We start from the raw sequence: 19,215 nt of genomic DNA, 5'->3' as shown, positions 1-19,215 counted from the left end.
CCATCGAAAGACTTACCTTTTTCTCTTGGTGAGGTTAGAAATGATCCTTCTTCTCCGAAGGGGCATGCCCTTGTCCCCTAGGCTTCTCCTGGGTGACAGTGACAACGTGGCAGGGGTGACAACCACCATGTGCCAGGCTCGGCTCTGTTCTGAGCACTGTATGTATGTTTGAACTCACACAATGCTCACAACAACTCTGGGGGGCAGGTACTATTACCTATTCCCATTTTGCAGAAGCGAGGCCCAGAGAGGTTAGGTTAACTTGTCCAGGGCTCCTCAGCTAGCAAGAGATAGGACAGAAGCCAAACCCAGGCAGGCTGGCCCCACAGTCCGTCTTCATCCACAACACTAACCTGCCTCTGCCAAGAACCTCAATGGGAGAGACATTCTCAGGTCATTTGGTCACACTGTTCAGGTCACAGACCTGGTATATCCTGACCTGTGTGTTCCCCGAGGGCCAGAGCTAGGCCTTGGCTACTCGGTAAAGACGCAGCTTGTTGACCAGGGAAACCACAGATACCTTGGTTTGGGCCTGCCTCTCAATTGAGGTGGTGCGGGCATGGGGTTAGACAAATAGGCTGGGGGACAGGCGTCAGGCGGGGGCACCGCCGCTTGGCCAGATGACAGAGAGGCACCACGGCCCAAATTCAATGACAGTGTCCTGGACAGAAGCTGCTGCTGGCTACTCTCCTCCTTCTCCCCTGCACACCCTATTCTCTTGAGCACCTCGAAAAATCCAGGGTGGAAGCAGGCATCTTTGTTTGATTGGACCAGCTCCTGCAGGTCTGGAGCTGGGCTGGAGATGGTTACAGAGGGGACACGTGCCACGGAGCTGGCTGTCCCACAGGCATGACCTTTCACCCCCTCTCCCCTCCCAGCCCCCCAGGGCAGTCCTCCCCAGATGCTGTTTTCTATCAGAGGCTGGGCTCCTTTCCCCCCATGTGCTGTGGTTTGGGGCCCTGCCAGTGAGGGATGCTGAATATCAAGCTGCTTGGGAGCAAAGCAGGAGCTGTGTGGGCAGGACAGCCCTGTGTGAGGGGCCCTCGCTGCCAAGCGTCCTCCAGCACCCCAGCCTGGAGGGCCAAACCCCTGCCCCAGGTGCAGCCCCACAGCATCCCTAAAAAGGCCTCTACCCAGAGAGGGCCGAAGTCATCAAGTGGGCTCCCAGGTCCAGTTTCTCTCTCTGCCGACCTGGAGCCCCCAGTGGTCAGCTCCAGAAGCTGCCATTGTCCAGATGGCCAACAGCTGGCCTTCCTGAGCGGCTGCCAGATGTAGCTGGCGGGGCGGCCGGCTGGCTCCACCAGGCAGAGGTCACTGCATCGGCGCCCAGGAGAGAAATGCGATCGGCTGGTCTGGGGGCGTCGTGCCCAAATAACCCTCCATCTCCTCTCCCCCGTCCGACATTCCTTCCCTCCCCACCTCAGTGGGGAGGTGTTTTCATAACAGGAAAATAAAATCAATAAGGCACTGCAGCAAGATGTCAGCGTGCTCCGAGCTGGCCTCCAATAGCTCCATTGTCTCGGGCCTCTGCTGGGCTCTGGGCCGGCAGCGCTCAGTTATTAATGGGAAGCAGGGCTGAAAGGGAGTTTTGAAAATCACGGAGACAAAGGCTCAGCACACCTGGAGCGTGGCTTTCTCACACCACGGCCACCTCACAATGGCCTCAACGGGCCTCCCCCGCCTTTAACTTCTCCCACAACTTTTATGAAAGCAGGGAAGAAAACACTAGACACACACACACACAGATGCACGCGCGCACGCGCACGCACACACTGGCTTGGAGAGGGCTCCTGGAGGCCGCTCTGAATGGCTGAAAGAGGCAAAGGTGGCCGGCAGAGCCCCTGCTCGGCCAAGGAAACAGGATGGTCATAAACAGGGCTTCCTGCCCCCGGCGTGGGCCCATCCCTGAGGGGCTCTGAGCGGCGCGAGGGAGACCAGCTCAGCCTGAAGCCACGCAAGAGCCTTGGTACCCTTTTCATTTCAGTCTCTCTGTTAGGAACATAGCCTGGTTTCTGCTGTCATTCCCAAGGCTGGAGCCGCCTCCGGAAAAGAGCGATTGCCCCGAAGCGGACTGCTGGGGCCCAAGGCCTGCGTCCCCAAGGAAGGTCCAGCCTTGGACCAGCTCTCACAGAGCTGGTGTGTCGCAGTATCCCCAGCTGGCAGTGGCGGACAAAAGTACTGATTCATGCAGTTGGGTGAATCTGCTGGGGAGAATTCTCAGCAGAGTAGTTAATAAGTAGTAGATTTATGACCATTTATGCCTTACTGCTGGTCACTATCTTCTTGCAAACCCACGTCACTGGTGCCCGAGGAGGACTTGTGTGGTCTAAAGTCACCTATTTAGGGAATCTTTATGGCCACCTTGGAGTTTGCCGTTCCTACACGCATTTAATCAATGTGGCCTAGGATGACGGGCGGCTTCAGACCTGCTTGTCTTACAAGGTAGTCGCAGACAGAGACTTGACAGCAAATGAAACCATGTGACCCTTCAAAGGTTGGCCGGCCCAGCTCCAGGGACGCCAGTACTCTGGGGAACAGGGTGGCCAGGGCCCAGGCTGTGAGCCCGTGGAGCCGGCCCGGGCCTTCAGGGGAAGAGGGGCCCCGGTGCCCAGCTCCAGCTCAGAGAGGCCACCAGGCTTACCTTGGTGGTGACGGTGGAGGCCGAGCTGGCCACGAGGCTGGTGATGGCCTCGCCACTGCCCGTAGTGCAGGGAGCCGGGGCCGTGGCAGGCGTGGGCAGCCGGGAGGGCACCCCAGGCAGTGGCAGGAGGCCGGGCCGGGCACTGAGGCTGCTGGCCGTGCCGCCACCGGCCCCGGCCGTGGCATTGCAGATGCTGGTGGTCCCATGCGTCCCGTTGGCACTCCACTCGCGGCGGTCCCAGCCCACCCGGTAATCTCTTTCGAAGCGACTGTGGTGACGGGACATCTTGCTGGGCCGTGGTTGCTCCTCACAGGGAAACCGAGGCCGGACCTGCTGGCACAGAGTGGAGAGGAGGCGATTTAGACCAACGGCAGCCCTAGTAGGAGGCCGGGAGGGCAGCAACGCCCGTCGGCATCTAGTAAGCACCTTCCCTGGGTGCAAAAAAGAGCTTTCAATAGCTGATAGCTGATCTCATATTCACAGCAAGCCCACGATGCATGGATCGCTAGCCCCACGTCACCAGGGGGTGGGGGCGGCGGGGGATAAATGGTTTGTCCGGGATCATGTGGCAAAAGCGTAGTAGACAAGATTTGAACCCAGTGTCCGTTGAAGAGTAACGCTTTCTGTTCTGCAGCGCCACACTGCCCTGAAGGATGCGCATGTGCTCGTGGGGACTGCGGTTGGGATTTTATCCCACCATCCCCACCGTGGAAACAAGATCCTGGGAACTCCTCAACCCTATGATGGGGAGAACAGCTACATCTGTGGCCTCCCTTCCTAGTGGACAAAGCCTTTTTACGTAAACCTCATTGTATCCTTCTAGTAGCCCGTGAGCTGGCCCGGCATTGCTCATCCCAGTTTATGGACCAAGTTGCTGGTTGAGAGTCCCTGAGGTCAGAGACGTAGGAAGGGAGAAGGCAGCCAGAATCTCTCACCTTCAGACTGTAGCCCAACGTAGGACTCCAGGCTGAGAAGATCTTAAGCCCCTGGACGTAAAAAGTTCTTTATAACCCTATGATTTAGTCTCTGGCACAAGAGACCCCCATGCTCCCTGCGAACCAGACATCTCCCATGCGACTTTCCTGAGTATCCGAACGTAAGGCCCTCAGGGTTGTCATGGAGACCTAGACACACCAGGATACTGAGGGCCCCCTGCATCATGAGGATTGGGATTTGCTCAGCATTACAGAGACTCCCCCAGCTTCTTACATAGCCTAGGTCTGATGTCACCCTTGGTCATGAAGGACGTAAAGATACAGGAGAGGCTGACTTGGCCGGAGAGGCAGAGGGGAGAGGGATGGTAGAGCCCAGACACAGCGGGCAGGTTGGAGAGGGGTCTGTCCTGCACATCACATCCTCAGCTCCGGCCACTGCTCAGGCTCAGTTTTCTTTGACTCTTTTCCACTCTTCCACCACTTCCTGTCTGGGCTGTGAGCTCCTGGAGGTCCGGGGTAGCTCCTGGCTCATTTTCCTAGCCTGCAAATCCAGCTGTCATGGCGGCAGGCTCTGGAATTACTGGCTAGTGGGTGGACAGGCCACCTATTTTAAAAATTTCTATCAATCCTGATCCTACTCTGGTTTTTGCACACCAGATCTAGTTGTCGACTTCTAGCACCACTGAGCCAAGCTTGGGCCTCACCCTCGTGAGCTGCTACCTCGTCCTACTTGTGTGGTTGGCGGGTCCTGGCAGTCACTGTCCCCTCCCTTGGCACCGCTCCTGCCACCAGGTGCAAGGAGCACGCCGAAGCAGAGCTGACCGTGGCCTCTTAAAGTGGATGGGGGGCTCCTTGTTTCTTTTATCACTATGCTTCATGGCTTACGCAATGCCACAACATTATCCTTTCATCTATTCAATATTACATAGTAAAAAATAAAAACGAATTCCCCTTTGGCCACCCCCTCACAGACTTCTCTTGAGAGAGTTGTTTAAATAGCTCTCGTCACTTTTCTCCCTCCCGCCCAGGCTGCAACTTGCTCTGATGGGGCGTTTGCTCTGGCTGCTCCTTGGGAGTTGGTCTCACCGAGGTCACCAATGATCTGCTTGTAAAATCCCATGGGACACTCAAGCCTTGTCTTCTCTCACATCTGGCATAGTTGATCTCTCTCTCTCTCTCTTTCTCGAAACTTCTTCTCTGTGATTTCTGAGACATCACACTCTCTCCTCGTTTTGTTCTCCTAGGCAAGCAACTCTTTCTCAGCTCATCCTTAGGGATCCATTATTTCCTCCTCTTCTTTTCCCACCCTACGCACTCTCCTTGGACAATCTCGTCAGCTGTCACCTCTTTCCCTGATGGCCTTCAAGGCCACATGCTAGCTCCCTGTCCATCCCGAGCTCCACACCCCCTGTCCTACCATCTGAAATACTGGCTGCCCCATAGGTACCTCAATATTGGATGTCCCAGAATTAACTCATTGTTCTTTTGCCCACTCATTCCCAGGAATCCCCTCTAGCAGACAGGAAGTCCTGTCTGCCCTGCAAGCCCATTTTCCCATCTCCATTCATATATTCAACAGTGCGGTCTTTGATTCTGTCGCCCCAGCTGCTTCTCAAATCTGCCCCCCTCCCTCTGCACATCCACCATCCCGACTCATTGTGTCCCACATAGATTATTTCCACATCTCCCTGTTCCAGTCTTGCCCTTTTTACCCATTCTCTACCCAACAGCCCTTGTGACTTTTTTATTTTTTAAAGATTTATTTATTTATTTGAGAGAGAGAGAAAGAGAGTGTGCACTGGCGGGGGTGGGAGGAGAGGCAGAGGGAGACAGAGTCTAAAGCTGACTCCGTGCTGAGCATGCAGCCTGATGTAGGGCTCGATCTCACGACCCTGAGATCATAACCTGAGCCGAAACAAAGAGTTATATGCTTAACCGACTGCGCCCCTCAGGTGCCCCCCACCTTGTGATTTTTTTTAAAAGCACAAATCTGATCACCATACTTTACTCTCCTGCTTTAAATCTTATCCTTCAGAATAAGGTCCAGAATTCTCAGTGTGACCCAGGAGACACCTGAGGATTCTAGCATCACCATTCACTCTTCACGCAATGCCCGGCCATCCCAAACACCTTACAGTTTCTGAAGGCATTGTGCCCTCTCTCAGCTTGGGGTTCAAGCCCCTGTTGCTCCTTTGCCAGGAATGGATTCCCACTCTTTCCACAGCCAAGCCCTGCATGTCTGTTATGACTCAGCTCAGGCACTGACTCTTCTAGGAGGCTGCATGGACCCACCTCCTCTGGATTAGGCAAGAGGGTCCCCCATCTATTCCCCTGGACACCTGGCCCCCAGCACCCCATCCCGGCATCAATGGCTGTGGTATATTTGCTACCTTGAGAACAGTCCCTGGCTTATTGTCTTTGTGACCTTAGCACCTAACACAGTGTCCGGGATAGAAGGGTATTCAGTACACGTTTGCTGAATGAATAAACAAATGTTTATTTCTTCTTAATTGCTGAATGTTTCCAGAACAGACAAACATGTTTGTGTGAAGGGAGAAGCTCAGACACAAAAAACTTGAGTCTTCCACCTGGAAATTCCATGTAGGTACCAGGGTAAGGAAATGTCTTATCTTCCTGGTAGGTCAGACCTGGAGCCTCCAAGGATGGCTCCGAAGGAGAACAGAATCTCTGCATGTCCAGGGTTAGCCGGATCCCACAGCTTAGGCTCCTATTTCCCAAGATTCACCTGCAAGGCTCTTCCTAATGATTAACACCTCAGGGCAGTTTTCCTAGGTTGGATCCTAAGTATGGCAGAGATGATGTCACAAAGTTCACCACACTGTGACCTCTTTCCAACCACCCAGGAAGACCTCCCCGCTGCCTCCCTTGCACTTAGGTTGGGAATCACACATCTGAATTCAGGCAACTAGAATGAGTGGGGAGGAGATGGAGAACATTCCCAGATCTGGCCCTTTAAGAGCATCTTCTATTAACCTTAGCTCCCTTCACCTGCCATGGTAACCTTGGAGGTGCAAGAGGGTTGCCCCACCAGCGTTGGACTTGGCACGATTGGGACATAAATCTTCATCATGTTAAGACACTGAGATTGCGAGGTTATTTGTTACTGAAGCCTGGCCTAGCCCGACTGATACCCTAAGTCAGCACTTACATTCCCACAAAACAACCCAACTTCACATATTGTCAAGGAAATCATCTCCTTCCAGCTGGTGAAGATGGAGATGAGAAGGGCAGACTTGTTGAGATGTGCCCACGGGTGGGCACAGCATGCTTGGGAGCAGGTCAACGGGGCCTCCTTAACCCCAAGGACGCCTCCCACGGCCGTAGAGCCCGTCAGCTCGCTGCCTCAGGGACCGTCTGCTGCAGCACAATGTGGCTCCGCGGCACCCATGGTCCCAGCAGCCCGCACCTCCTGCCCCCCGCCCCCTGGCCCCGCTGCTCATCTCTTCAAGGCTGCGTACCACGCTAGCAAGGAGCCAGAGGGGACTCAGGCAGCCTGGAGGCCACACAGTCTGGTTTGAGCCTCTTTAAGTGTATTCGAAACAAAGGTCAACTCTTTGAATGCCAGGTTTGGGTTCGCCTTCATTCCTCAATTTAATTCCCCCTTTCAAACGGAATGAAAGAAATGTGTTGCACAGTTTACCTGGGGTGTGGCAACTTCAGTATTTCCTGCTGGGCATGGAGCCAGCGTGTCCAAAAGGTCCCATGTGCCTACACGTGCGCCCAGGGTGGTGGTGGGGAGGCAGCAGGAAGGGCTCGTCGGGGCGGGAGGAGGCCCCACATGGACAGGGCGCCTCAGACAAGACTGGTCAAGCAATTGCAGACAAAACACACGGATGTGCTTCCTTGTCAGGGTGAGCACCTCTTCCTGGCAGGCTGCTGGCGAGCTGGCAGAGCTTGGCATGGGGCCCTTCACCGAGGGACAGAGGGGAGTCTGGGCAGGAGACATTCCTGAGTGTTGGGTGTACTTCTAGCTCCGGTCCCAAACCTTCGCCCACCACCTGTCTCTAGACCCCTGAGCTCCCAGTCGCTCCCCTTTCTGCGCTCCTGATACCCAGATCTGAATCATGCCCGGCCTCTACTCCGAACCACAGCTTCCCTTTTTTCGGTTTTGCACACCCTCTGAAAAGGAGCCGTCTCCTGCTTAGAAGAAACTGTCTAAGAATTTGATCCAAAGTGTTAGGTGTTGTTTATTTTGTTTTTACATTTTCTAAAACATGCTTGGATTACCTCTAGAATGATAGAAAAGGTAATGTGAAATGAACATCTTTTTCGTCGGTACTTTGGAGTCCTATAAGAAATAGTCTGGGGCTATGGAGTCTACCCTATGCATCCTTCCCTGCCAGGAAATAGGGGCTCCACCCCAGTAAGTGCCTGGTTTGAGGCCCAGTTCAGGCTCTGGAAACCCCACAGAGCTGGACCCTCTTCTGTTCCTGCTCCAGTCAGATCCCAAAACCCAACCAGGCCCCAGGTGTTCGGGCACCTCTCTGGCCACCGCTCAGCCTGGTCATTGAGTTGTTGGGTTTCAGAGCCTCTCTGCAAAGGGGCCCACACTCCCTGCCTGTCTGGTGAAGGCACACTCCACTGGCTGCCAGAGTCTGGGTGCTGAGACTGTCCTGTCTGCTCTGCAGGCCCAGAACTCTCAGTGACTGCTCCAGGACTTAGACCTGGGGCCCCAGGCAGTGGAAAGAGAGCCGCGTCGGGGGTCAAGAGGGCTGAGTGTGAACCCCAGTACTACCCCTTACTAGTTCCGAAAACTCAGGGTTGCCTCAGGTTGTTCATCTGGAGAGTAAGGAGGGACAGCTCTACTGCCCCCAGGACCACGAGAGAATCCAGCCTGACTCCAGTGAGCCCTCTGCATGGGGCGAAGAGCCCTATCACTGGGCAATGATCAGACCCTTAAAGTTATAGGGTGGACAAAGGTAGGCCAACAGGAGCCAGTTTTCCAGGATGAGGACAAAGGAGATAGCCAACTATGAAGTTGTGTGTGGTCTAGTGTCTGAAACACACAGCCATGGACTCCCCAAGACCCCCATGCTAGGTGGATGGGACCCTGTAAGGTGCTCTGCCTTCTAGGGCCCCTGGGAGAGAACAGACTTGGGTGGGACTAAGGTCATCTTCAGCTGAATACCTGTGACCAGGGGGATCTTGTATCAGGAACCCTAGGGCCTGCCTTGTCGGATCGCCTTCTCCCAATAGCTCAGGGTGCCGTGACAGACTCAGGCCCAGGTTTATGGAAGGCCTGGGCCAACTGGGGCCTGAGGATAGCCTGGAGGAGGGGACTCAGCTGACACCCAGGCTCAGCCCCAGTGCCTCGGCTGTGTTTCTGTAATTCAGTCTCCTGGACACTTGCTGGGTCCCAGATCAGCAACCCTGCCCCAGAGATTCGCCTCCACATGAATAATTCATGAGTAAATAATTCAGAGTTGCGTGTGCCATAGTCGTCAGTGTTGTTTGTGCCAGGCTGGGGCATGGGGGCCACTGTCTAGGAGCCCACAGCGCTGGCCACATGGACAGGCACACCGTGCACACCTGAACACACATCAGGACGACGGCGTTCTGTGCCCGGGGACACCCGCGATGCGCTCTGGAGGCTGGTCGTGGCTACACATATTGACATGCCCGTGTGCACATGCCGTACCCAGGAGCCCAGGTGGCTAATGACCCTCTCCTCGCTCATGTCATGAAGGCACGTGCAGGAGAGGGCGCCGGCTGTGAGGGCCCTGAAGGTGTGATTAATCCACAGAAGGTAGGGGAGCCCGCACTGCCTCCAGACAGGGAGCTGAGGAACGAGCCACGGCCTGTCCAGCCCGATTGGAAAATGTATGATTGCCTCATTTGGGGGAGACGTGCTGCCAAGTCGGTTGGAACAGGCCGTGCCCATCTTTCTTATTTTCTTTTCCCTCTCTGCATCTTTTAGCTTTTCTTCTGAAGCAAAATAATAAATAGCAGCCAAAAGAGCATCTTGGCAAATGCAACACAAAGGAAAACTCCAGGTGCTTCTGGAGAAGCCGGCCTGGCCACGACTTGGCACGGATGCTGACGGGAGCTGGGGTGCGCCTCGGGCATGCCCCTGTTTCCTGGGGTTGCTTCAGCTCCCACTGACCCCCAGCCCTGCCGAGCCCCCACTAACTCAGAAGACTTGCCTCTGGTTGAGGCTGTAGGAGGCACTCTCTGCCCAGCCCTCTCCTCTTGGAGCTCACAGAGGCAGGCCTATGACCCAGCGATGGGCTGGCCTGTTCTGCCTCCCACGTGATTGCTGCTCCTGCAAGGCTGTGCCCCCCCCACCCCAATCCTCCATGGGGCTGTCTGGGCACAGGGTGGGCACCTGGATCAAAGTGGCAAGTCCTTTCCAGCTCAGAACACACCTCGGGGTGGAGACTAGGTGAGGCGAGAGGTGCCTGGGAGTGAAAAATGCAAGAAGGACCGTGTCAGGGTCCACCCCGCACTTGCTCAGCCCTGAAAGTGAGGCCTCCTCACGTTTACCTCACCCTCCTCACCCCGGTCCTGGCGCTGCCCTTGAGGGAGAGAGGTATTGCTCAGGGGTGTGCAGGTGTTGAGCACCTCCAGGTGGATATGAAATGTGTGGCTAGTGGGTGCACACCAAGGTGGCAGCCTGGGTCCAAGCCCTGTTTCAAATCCTTTGGATCTGCTCAGATGCTAAGGAAGTTCTGGAACATTCACAGGCTAACAGCAGCCTCTCCCTGGTCCTCTGTAGGAGGAGTGACCTGAGGTGTGATTTTATTGTTAGTTTTTTCTCTTAAAATACCAAAGCCCCAGTGGGCTGGACAGTCATTGTCACACTTCCCCTCTGCTCTGGAAGGGCCTTTCCCTTCTACCTTACCTCGCCCAGCCATGAGGGTCCTCGTGTGAACACTCCCCTCCCACCACCACCATCAGTCACTCACTCAGCAGGGCAAGGGTGGAGAGTGTCCAGCCCAGGTGCCAGGCTGGAGTGGCTCATCCCAGCCCTCTGGCTTAGTTGCTGGCAGGTTCCACCAAGACCTGCTACAGTTCCAAGGTCTGGACCCACAAGCAGCCTCTACCAAGCGCTGCAGGGGAGAAAGAGTCAGGGATATGACAACTCAGATTAGACCTCTGACCTCTGCTTCCTCCCCCCAGGGGGGGCATCAATCTCTGTAACAAGAGGCTTTAGGGTGTCATCTTTATCTTTAAAGGAAGACTGGGCACCTGCTTTATTTCCCAGGTCTTGGCCCATCCAAAGCTTTAGAGGAGACACAACCCAGCAGACCCTAGACCAGTGGGTGGACTGGCCTCAGGGGAGGGCAGGGAGGAGGCCCTGGCATAAAGGTCCGGCAGCGGTCACAGCAACAACTATATGGCCTATAGGTTCGCCGCTCTTATCCTTCACTAGGTTCTTTGCAAGCCACCACATCATTTGCTTCTCACGACATCCCAGTGGTGCAGGCTGGGATGCACCTGACACTTGCATTTCATAGGTGAGGAAGAAGAAAACAGAAGACCAGGGCTGGGGTAGTGGTGTGTGCCCCCTAACCCACAGCGTGGTCTGCGGTCTGCAGCATCACCCTAGAAGCTTGTTGGGGTGCAGAATCGCAGGCGCTGTCCCAGCACTACTGAGTAGGAATCTGCCTTTTGCACAGTATACCCGGGGCGGGGGGGGGGGGGCAGCGGACACAGCTGCAGGTTACGGCCCCAGACATGCCAGCCTAAGATCCGCCTCTTAGCAGGACCAGAGTCAGCCCTAGGATGCAGGCCTCCTGACACTCGGCAATGCTCACCACTGCACCATGGTCCTCGGAAGGCGTTGGGGGGCAGAAGTATTTTGGGGAAAAGTCATATTCCATAATTACAGGGCTTAATACATGACCTAAAAAGACAAATGTTTCAAAATGCTTCTCTGATGATAGGTTTCAGGAAAAATGCCACGGATTCCTTTTCTGGGCACAATTGCTCACGCAAAAAGCAATCTCTCTGCCTTCGGAAGGTGGTATCCAGTGCCCGTTTTAGATGAACAATATTAAAAGAACAAGCCTCTCATTTCCCTCCCTTCCCATGTGCAACTTTGCTTCGAGAAATCTGGCTGTGGGTTTTGATGTAGTGATTTTTTTTTCGAAGAGGCGCACATGATTCAGAGACTTTTCTCATGGGACTAATTGACTAGGCATTTGTGCTATTGCTACTCCTGTAAATCATTATAATGGTGATAATGAAAAATAAAAAAGATATTGGAAATGACAGTTGGCAACATAATATCAGCATAAACTGGGGGAGGAAGGGAGGCGTGTATAAATTAGGGGCTCGTAAACATCAGGATCGATGAGGCTGCTATGGCGGGCACCGTTTGATCATTTAGAGGGGGATTAGCCACAGTTACTGTTACCAGGAGCCATCTTTGCTCCTCTGACTCCTTGTTCTTGGGGGCTCCACGGGAGCGGAATCACTGAAATCTGGAGCCCGCTTTCCCACGGCCCTGCAAACACACGACTGCAGCACTGGGAGCCAGACTTTGCCATCACCTCCCTTCTCCAAGCGGGCCTTCTGCTGTCTCGCAGGCTGCCTCTCAGGCATGCCTGATTATTCCAAATCTCGCAGAATTGACTAATTCAACGAGATCTCTCTTCACAGCAAATGGTGTTCATCAGTGACCCGAGCTGATGAATAAATCCCACTCGGTGCCTGGAGCCAGACCCAGCAGCAGGAGTTGCAGAGAAGAAAGACTGATGCACTCTCTCTATTTGGCTGCCAAAAATGCTCTTGCAATTTGCTTTCTTCTAGACAAGAGTCTATTCAAAAGTCTATTTGGAAACATTAGGGAACGGCCGTCACATGGCCGGCAGATCATACTGCCTGTGACAGGATATTATCTTCCTTGGTAGAGACTCCACCACGCTTTTATTTCCCTGAGTAAGTAGTGTCTGATGACTGTGGGATTGCTCAGAGGGCTGGGGACATTACAATCCCTGTCCAGAGCGCATACGGGACCGACAGCCTTGTGGAACCTTCTCGGGCAAGCACACCGCTTCCTCGTCTCCACCTCTGGTGGGACGCGGGGGACCTTCTGCTTATCCAGAATATCTTCCTGGGAAACCACCAAGTAGCCGACCATCCCTGCTTCTAGGAATCAGGATTCTGTGCCTCCTTTTCCCTCCCAAGCAACCCCCTAGGCAAGCCCTTGGGTTAATACGTTGTTCTGCCCTTTCCTTGTCGAACCGCTTCCGGTATACTGACCACCTCCCTCCTCCTTGTGCCAGGCTCTGTGTGAGATCCCAAAGGCTGGTGAGGACAGGCACCCAGAACCCACGCTGCTCACTGGGACTGCCTCCCAGGATCAGCAGAGGAGGGGAGGAGTGTGGGGGGCCCCTGGTCCTGACCACCTAGCCCTTGTTTTGGCTGCGATCCTGCTGACCTCTCTACCAAGGGCCAGGCTTGTCTCAGACCTCACAGCCTCTTTGGCCCTTGTTTTGGCAGCTGCTACCCTATCTTGATGTACTTGCTTCAGATTTTCACCGTCTTTATTCTATGTCCGTGTTTTTAATTTAATGTAATTAAAAAAACAAAACAAAGAACCACCCAGACCAGAGGGCAGCCCGTTGCGAGGTTGTGTGTTTTATCACCACCCAAGCATGCAAACGAGGCGGCCTCTGTTGACAAGTTCACATCTCTAGTGCAGAGCTGGCTGTTTGAACAGCTTGTGTGCAGTAATTGAAACATAGATTTTTGTTGCCTTTCTGTTTATTTTTAGATTAACCAAGCAGGGATACTTGGCTTCCAGGCTGCCACCTCCACCCCTGTTGGGCAGTGTGGGGCCACTGGCCCCAGGAGCACCAGCAGCAAGGACCGCCATGTGCCCCCCGGGGCCTCCCCCAGGACTGTCTTGGGTTTGGTCCTGCACCTGACTCTGGTTTTGCCCTTCACTGTGATCCCCAGGGCCCAAAGCTGGGAAGCCAACGAATACAGGTTGCCCGCCAGCTGTCTCCTAACTCCCAGGTCCCTGAAGACTGCCCCATTCCCACTGTGCTAAACTCTCACAGAAGTTCTGGGGTCGGCCAACCCCTTTGACGACAGTGGGACTGAGGCACAGAGCGGTAGGGTAGGGATGGAACTAGAATCCAGAGCTGGCATTTCCAGGGCAAAGGGGGCTCCAACAAAAGAAGGGTCACATGGCTCAGAGAAGATTCTCTCAGGGTCCATTTTCTATTTGGGCCACTTTAAAAGAAATTATGGTCTCATCGGCCTGGATAGGTGGGTCATGCGATGATGGCCCCAAATCTCAGGGACTTAAACTATAACGTGTGCTTTTCACTCATGTTGCACACTCCCTGCTGGTCAGTTGGGGCCCTGTGCCAGGCTGTCCTTCCCTAGGATCCATGCTAAGGCAGAGCCTACCTCCTCCTTGTCTCATTGCCAGGCTGGGCATATGGCAGGGGCCCCTCTGACGTTTACTGAGCCGAACTGTCCCGAGGGCAGGGGTGTGAGCGAGAAGGACGTGACCACGCACAAGCATCTTCAGACCTTTCTCTTCTCCTATGGAGTATCTCCACCTGTACTCTGTGCCACCTCTTCCTAGAAGCCCTCCCAGCGCACCCAGACAGCAGGGATAGCCGACCCAGGCCTCCTCTGGCACCCAGCATGGCTCTCTTCTCATTCTAGATCCCACGAAATGATAGATGTGTATGTAGCAGGTTTGTTAAACAGGCTGAACTCAGTGGGATAGCAACAGCAAACAGATTTCTTTTTCTCCCACTTCTTTCCTTTACATCTACTCTGTTGGACCCAAACAGCTTTATTTGGCGGGGGTGGGGAGAGGGCGCACTTTTGGGTACGACTTCTGTTATTCTTACTGGAGCACCACCCACCTGCAGAGGTGGTTCTCCTGCCTGTGGCCCTATGGTGGCCTCTGTGCTGTGTGAGTGTGCTTCCTGCAGAGCACCAATAACCAGCACCCTGCGGGTCGTCCTCTGGGGTGGGGTCTTCCAAGATGGCTCCTGTCTGGCTCCCTTGTGCAGTGTCCACTCTGGAAGCGTGACCATGACATTACCTTGACTCGATTATGGTCAAGGTCAACTCTGGTCCTGCAGAGTCAGGCACAGTCTCAGAGCTTCCAGCTCGAGGGAACCCAAGTCATACCCTCCCCAGTGCTCCAGGCTCGGGGAAGCACCAGGGAGATTGTCTTGAGTTGATGTCAGGGTGGGGGGGTGGAGGGGGTGGAGGGGTCACCTCCCCAGGAGGAAGGGAAAAGCCTCAGCACCCCTCCCTGCACAACTCTGCTCAGGGGTGTTCTCTCCTGCAATCTCAAGACCTTCCTAATTTAGGGGCTGGCGGAGGGATAGAGGGGGCCTGGGGCTATCTAGTTCGTATTTTTAATGTGGTGATACTGGGCACCTTTCATGCTCAGCCTTGAACCTTGTCTGAGTCTCCAAGAAAACAGGAACAGTCTAATTTAACATCCTGCTACAGATAATTCAATCCTTCTCTGGTTCAGTATTTGCCTCCTCCAGGAAGCCTTCCTGATGACGCCAGGTTACTCTGCTACTTCATCCTTCGGCCGTGCTGCCTTCTAGCCCCTGCTCTGCAGAGTCCTGTGTACCCGATCACACACTAAGCTCTGAAAACATACAGCATTGGCCCCTTCCCACTGGTTGCCTGGGTGGAAACCCTACTTACAGCCATCAGTCATATCCTTGGCCCACAGTCACATTTGTGTAGACGCAGGCTGCCCAGAGCTCAGCTCCAGGGTCTACTAAGGACAAGGGAATGGGCAGCCTGAGGACAATTGGGGATGACAGAGTCAGGGTCACTGAATGGGTGCTGGACAGCCATCTACAGGCCAGATCTCAGCTGCAACAGCCCCAGGAGTGGGAGAGAGATGCCTATCTGTTCTCAGCTCAGCCCAGTCCTGGCTGTAGGCACAAGCAGCCCATTTACAAGGGACCAGCCTTCAGCAGGCACTCAGAGCGGGGCTGACACCCCAATGTCTGGGGTCCAACAAAGGATGCTACAGAGGTCTGCGCTTAGATATGGAGGGGAGGGGTAGGAAGGGAGTCCCTGCTTGGGCCTGGGGGACTCTGGCGTCAGAAGCCAGCCTGGTATCATCGGGGTGGACTTCCGGGACCAGAATGAAAGGAGCTCAGTGTTACCCAGGGCAGAGAAGAGGACTGGCCTGGCGCCCCTTCCCTGGCTGCCCAGGAAATGACTGTCCCCAGGAGCAGCAGGTAGGGCGTGCCCACCCCGCAGCCTCCGGGGCCCTATGGGAAGGGCCTGGTGAACTCATCACAAAGTCAGAGCAGAGATGCCAAATACCCTTTGCTTACATGGGCATGAGGTGGTGTCCGCCTCACTCCGCACACCTGAGCTTTTGCTTGCATTGGCCTCCTGACCTGGGGACCCTTCTCTGTTGTGCTGAGCCTTCCTCACCCAGCTGCAAGGGGGCAGTGGGAAGGAGAGGCAAGGAGCATTTACTGAGCACCTCCAGCACACGGGTCACTCTGCAAGTCACTTAAGCTGTGTGAGTCCTAGCATGGCCTCCATTTTATGGGGGGGGGGGAACTGAGGCTCACAGATTAGGTGCTTGCTCTTATCTCTGGCTTTAAGGCCAGGGCTCTTTCCACTTCATTTCTGGACCTGGACTCCCAGACAGCCCCAGCCGTGCAGACCTTCACCTCAAACTCCTGATGCTTCATATAGGTCCAACTGCATGACGGATGGCTGTTCTCTCCATCTCTCTCTATCTCTCTCCATCTCCCTCCATCTCTCTCCATCTCCCTCCTGGCCACCCTGGCATGAGCCTCCATTATCTCTCACCTGGGTTTCTGTTAGAATCTCCCTCATTTAGTGCCCTCATTTAGTGCATTCTTCACGCAGCAGCCAGAGTGACTCTGATAAAATGCAAGTCTGACCATCTCACTCTTCAACCAAATCCCTGCAATGGTTCTCATGTCAAAAAGCCAAACCCTTACAAGGTCCATGAGGCCCTCGTGCCCACTTCCCTCTCTCACTCTGTCTCTCCTGCAACAACACAGCCCTAGTACACGGTCCTCCTTGCAGCTTGTCCAGCAGCTTAGGTCCCCTCCTACCTCAGGACCTTTGTACCTGCTGCTTCCTCTGCTTGCTCCACGTTACCTTCTCAGTGACTTTCTCTGATCATCTTATTTTAAAGTGACTGGCTCTTCCCTTGCTTTATTTTTTGATTGCTCTTAATCCTTCTCTCAGACGACACAGTTTACTTAGATTTCTCTGTCTCGCTCACGCTGAAATGCAAGTTCTGTAAAGGTAGTGCTTTATAAGTATCGATTCATGTAATCCACAAACACTCCACTGTTGATGATGGCTCTCTCCATTTTCCTGATGAGGAATCGGAGGTGCACACGGGTCAAACGACTTGCCCAAATCATCCAGGTCGGAGGTGGCAGAACCAGGATCCCCACCCAGGCAGTGTGGCTCTTAGTCACCGCTCTTCGACCACCAGTTCTGTTCACGGCTGTATCTCGGTTCAGACAGTGCCTGGCCTCTTGTCAGCACTCAGTAAATGATGAACGAGCAAATGAATGCGTGAATCCCACAACTCCAGGTCAGTGTGGGCCTGTGCTATCCCCCCCCACCCCCCCGCCCAGATGGAGCTATCCTGGATTGAGGACTTCTGCTGTCCCCTCCTACACTGACCCACCCCCCAGGCTGCCCACACCTAATGGGGACAGTGTCACTCAAGGTATGTTAAGGGCATGAATCTGTCCCGAGTCTTGAAGTGGTTCCTTCTGCCTCTGGCCATGAAGAAGGGCCAGTTCGGGCTGGCTGGACGAAACTTCTCCTTCAGAACTGTGGTGAAGACCCCCACATGGCCCAGCCCTGCTCTCACCCTCTGTCCCTGTCCAGTGGCCCCCCCGCCCTGAGCCCTGTGAGTCTGCCGGGCGGGTGTAGGGGTGGGTAGACTTGATGGGCTCCTCCAGCCCCAAGCATCCTATTCATAATGCCCCAGCCCTGGGAGCCCTCGGAGGGCATCTTGTTCATAATGCCCTAGCCCCGGGAGCACTGGGAGGGGGCAGCCAGCGTTCCCCCAGGAGCAGACACATCTGTGATGCAATTCCTTCGAGGAAAATTACTCAGGCAGCCATTTATTAAAACACAACTGCTCCTGAGGAGGCCTTCCGGCAATGGAAATACCAAATAGCTTTGAAGCTCCAGCCATCCCCAAAACCGATGAAGCAGGCTTCTAGGCACTATCTGACTTTTAATCTGTCTGCTCTTTCCCCATCTGGAAGGGCTAATGAAATGCTACACTGTGAGGAAACCAGGAAATAAGTAGCTTCGGAGGTGAGGGACATATATTTAATTTCTTGCCTTGGCCTGCTAGTTGCATAAACCTCAAAGGAATACCAGTAAAGAGAAAAATAATAACACTACGTGTCTATGGGGCCAGGCACCGTGCTGGAAGATCATCTGCATTTGACATTTGGCGCTCATGGGCAGCCTGGGGAGGGACACTTCATTGTGGTCCCTCTGGCAGAGGCCACTAGTTCTTCCCAGTGTCTGTGTCCCCCTCTTTCTTGGGGACGACAGTGGGACGACACTCCCCAGTCCCGCGTGGCTCTAGCTGGGGCTGTATGACTAGGTCTTGCCAGTGTGTGCAAATAGTGTGTGCAAGCCACGTGGTTCCCTCCAGATCTACACCTTCTTCACCCTCTCTCTGTTCCCTGCAGGAGATGACAAGGCCCAGGTGCCAGAGACACACCAAGGAAGGAGATTTGGTTCTCGTGGGGGTCACAGAGCAGACCCAGTGACCTCTCTCCCCCCTTAACCTGTGAGTTGGAAAAGAAACAAGCTTCTATTGGACTAAGCCGCTACATTTTGGGATTGCTTGTTTAGCAGTTACACTGCTATGACTAACGCAATCTTAATTTTATAGATGGAAAAACAGAGGTTCAGAGAGTTGAAAGTGGCTTTCCTAAGGTCACCGAGAGCCTGGATCCAGCCAAGCACGAGCTGTGTGCTAGCAAGACCTGATTTCCCTGCCTTGGGTGTCCCAGATGAAAGGCAGCCATGCTGAGCCTGTCTTCCAGGTCAGCTCCCCGGGGCTGAGCAATGCAAAGGCTGACTCCCTGAGGTGCCAGGCAGGGGACTGTCCCTGGGGGATGGTCCCCCACAGCCTCCGTTGTAGAGAGTGAATGCGGGAAGGGCAGAGGTTGGATGCTGGCTCTCAGGAGATAGTCTTCTTCAGATGCCTGACAAGCTCTGTGGATGGCACATGCTTTATGGAAAAGGTCAACTCCAGAAAGCAGGAGACTCAGCAAATCCCCAAATAGCCAGATCCTGAGAGCGGGCTGCCCCTGAGTGCATGTGCCATCTGGAAACAGAACAAGAAATGGGCAGAGGGGGAGCGCCTCCCGCAATAGACCTGGTTTGGGCCGAGGGCTAATCCCCGCTCAGGTGGGCCCTCTCTGTGGCGGGAGTGTCCTGAGCGTGCAGCTTCCAGACAGGCGGCCCTGTGGAGGCTGGGATAAGTCCTCTAGACGCCTCATGAATTTCTGCTCCTTAATGAACATGTGCACAGAAGAAGATCCGATGGAAGAAAAGGATGGGAAAAGCACAAACTTGCCAGGGAGAAATATGATTGCCAAATTCCGAGGGGCTATTTTAAACAACAGA

At 54.4% G+C, this 19,215-nt stretch overlaps 1 protein-coding gene across 1 annotated transcript in view; it reads right to left on the bottom strand.

Moving 5' to 3' along the window:
- KLHL29 (kelch like family member 29) overlaps window positions 1–19,215 on the bottom strand; it is a 303,248-nt gene that overhangs the window by 139,540 nt on the left and 144,493 nt on the right. Inside the window, exon 3 of the mRNA XM_032391636.1 lies at window positions 2,642–2,971. Within this exon, the coding sequence (XP_032247527.1) occupies window positions 2,642–2,926 (285 nt within the window). The 5' untranslated portion in view covers window positions 2,927–2,971. The remainder of the gene's footprint in view (window positions 1–2,641; window positions 2,972–19,215) is intronic.

The sequence above is a fragment of the Phoca vitulina genome, unplaced genomic scaffold (genome assembly GCF_004348235.1).
Source record: "Phoca vitulina isolate PV1807 unplaced genomic scaffold, GSC_HSeal_1.0 scaffold63, whole genome shotgun sequence".
NCBI lineage: Eukaryota > Metazoa > Chordata > Mammalia > Carnivora > Phocidae > Phoca > Phoca vitulina.
The sequence above is the reverse complement of the archived record's forward strand: the minus strand, read 5'-3'. Positions and strand labels throughout refer to the sequence as shown.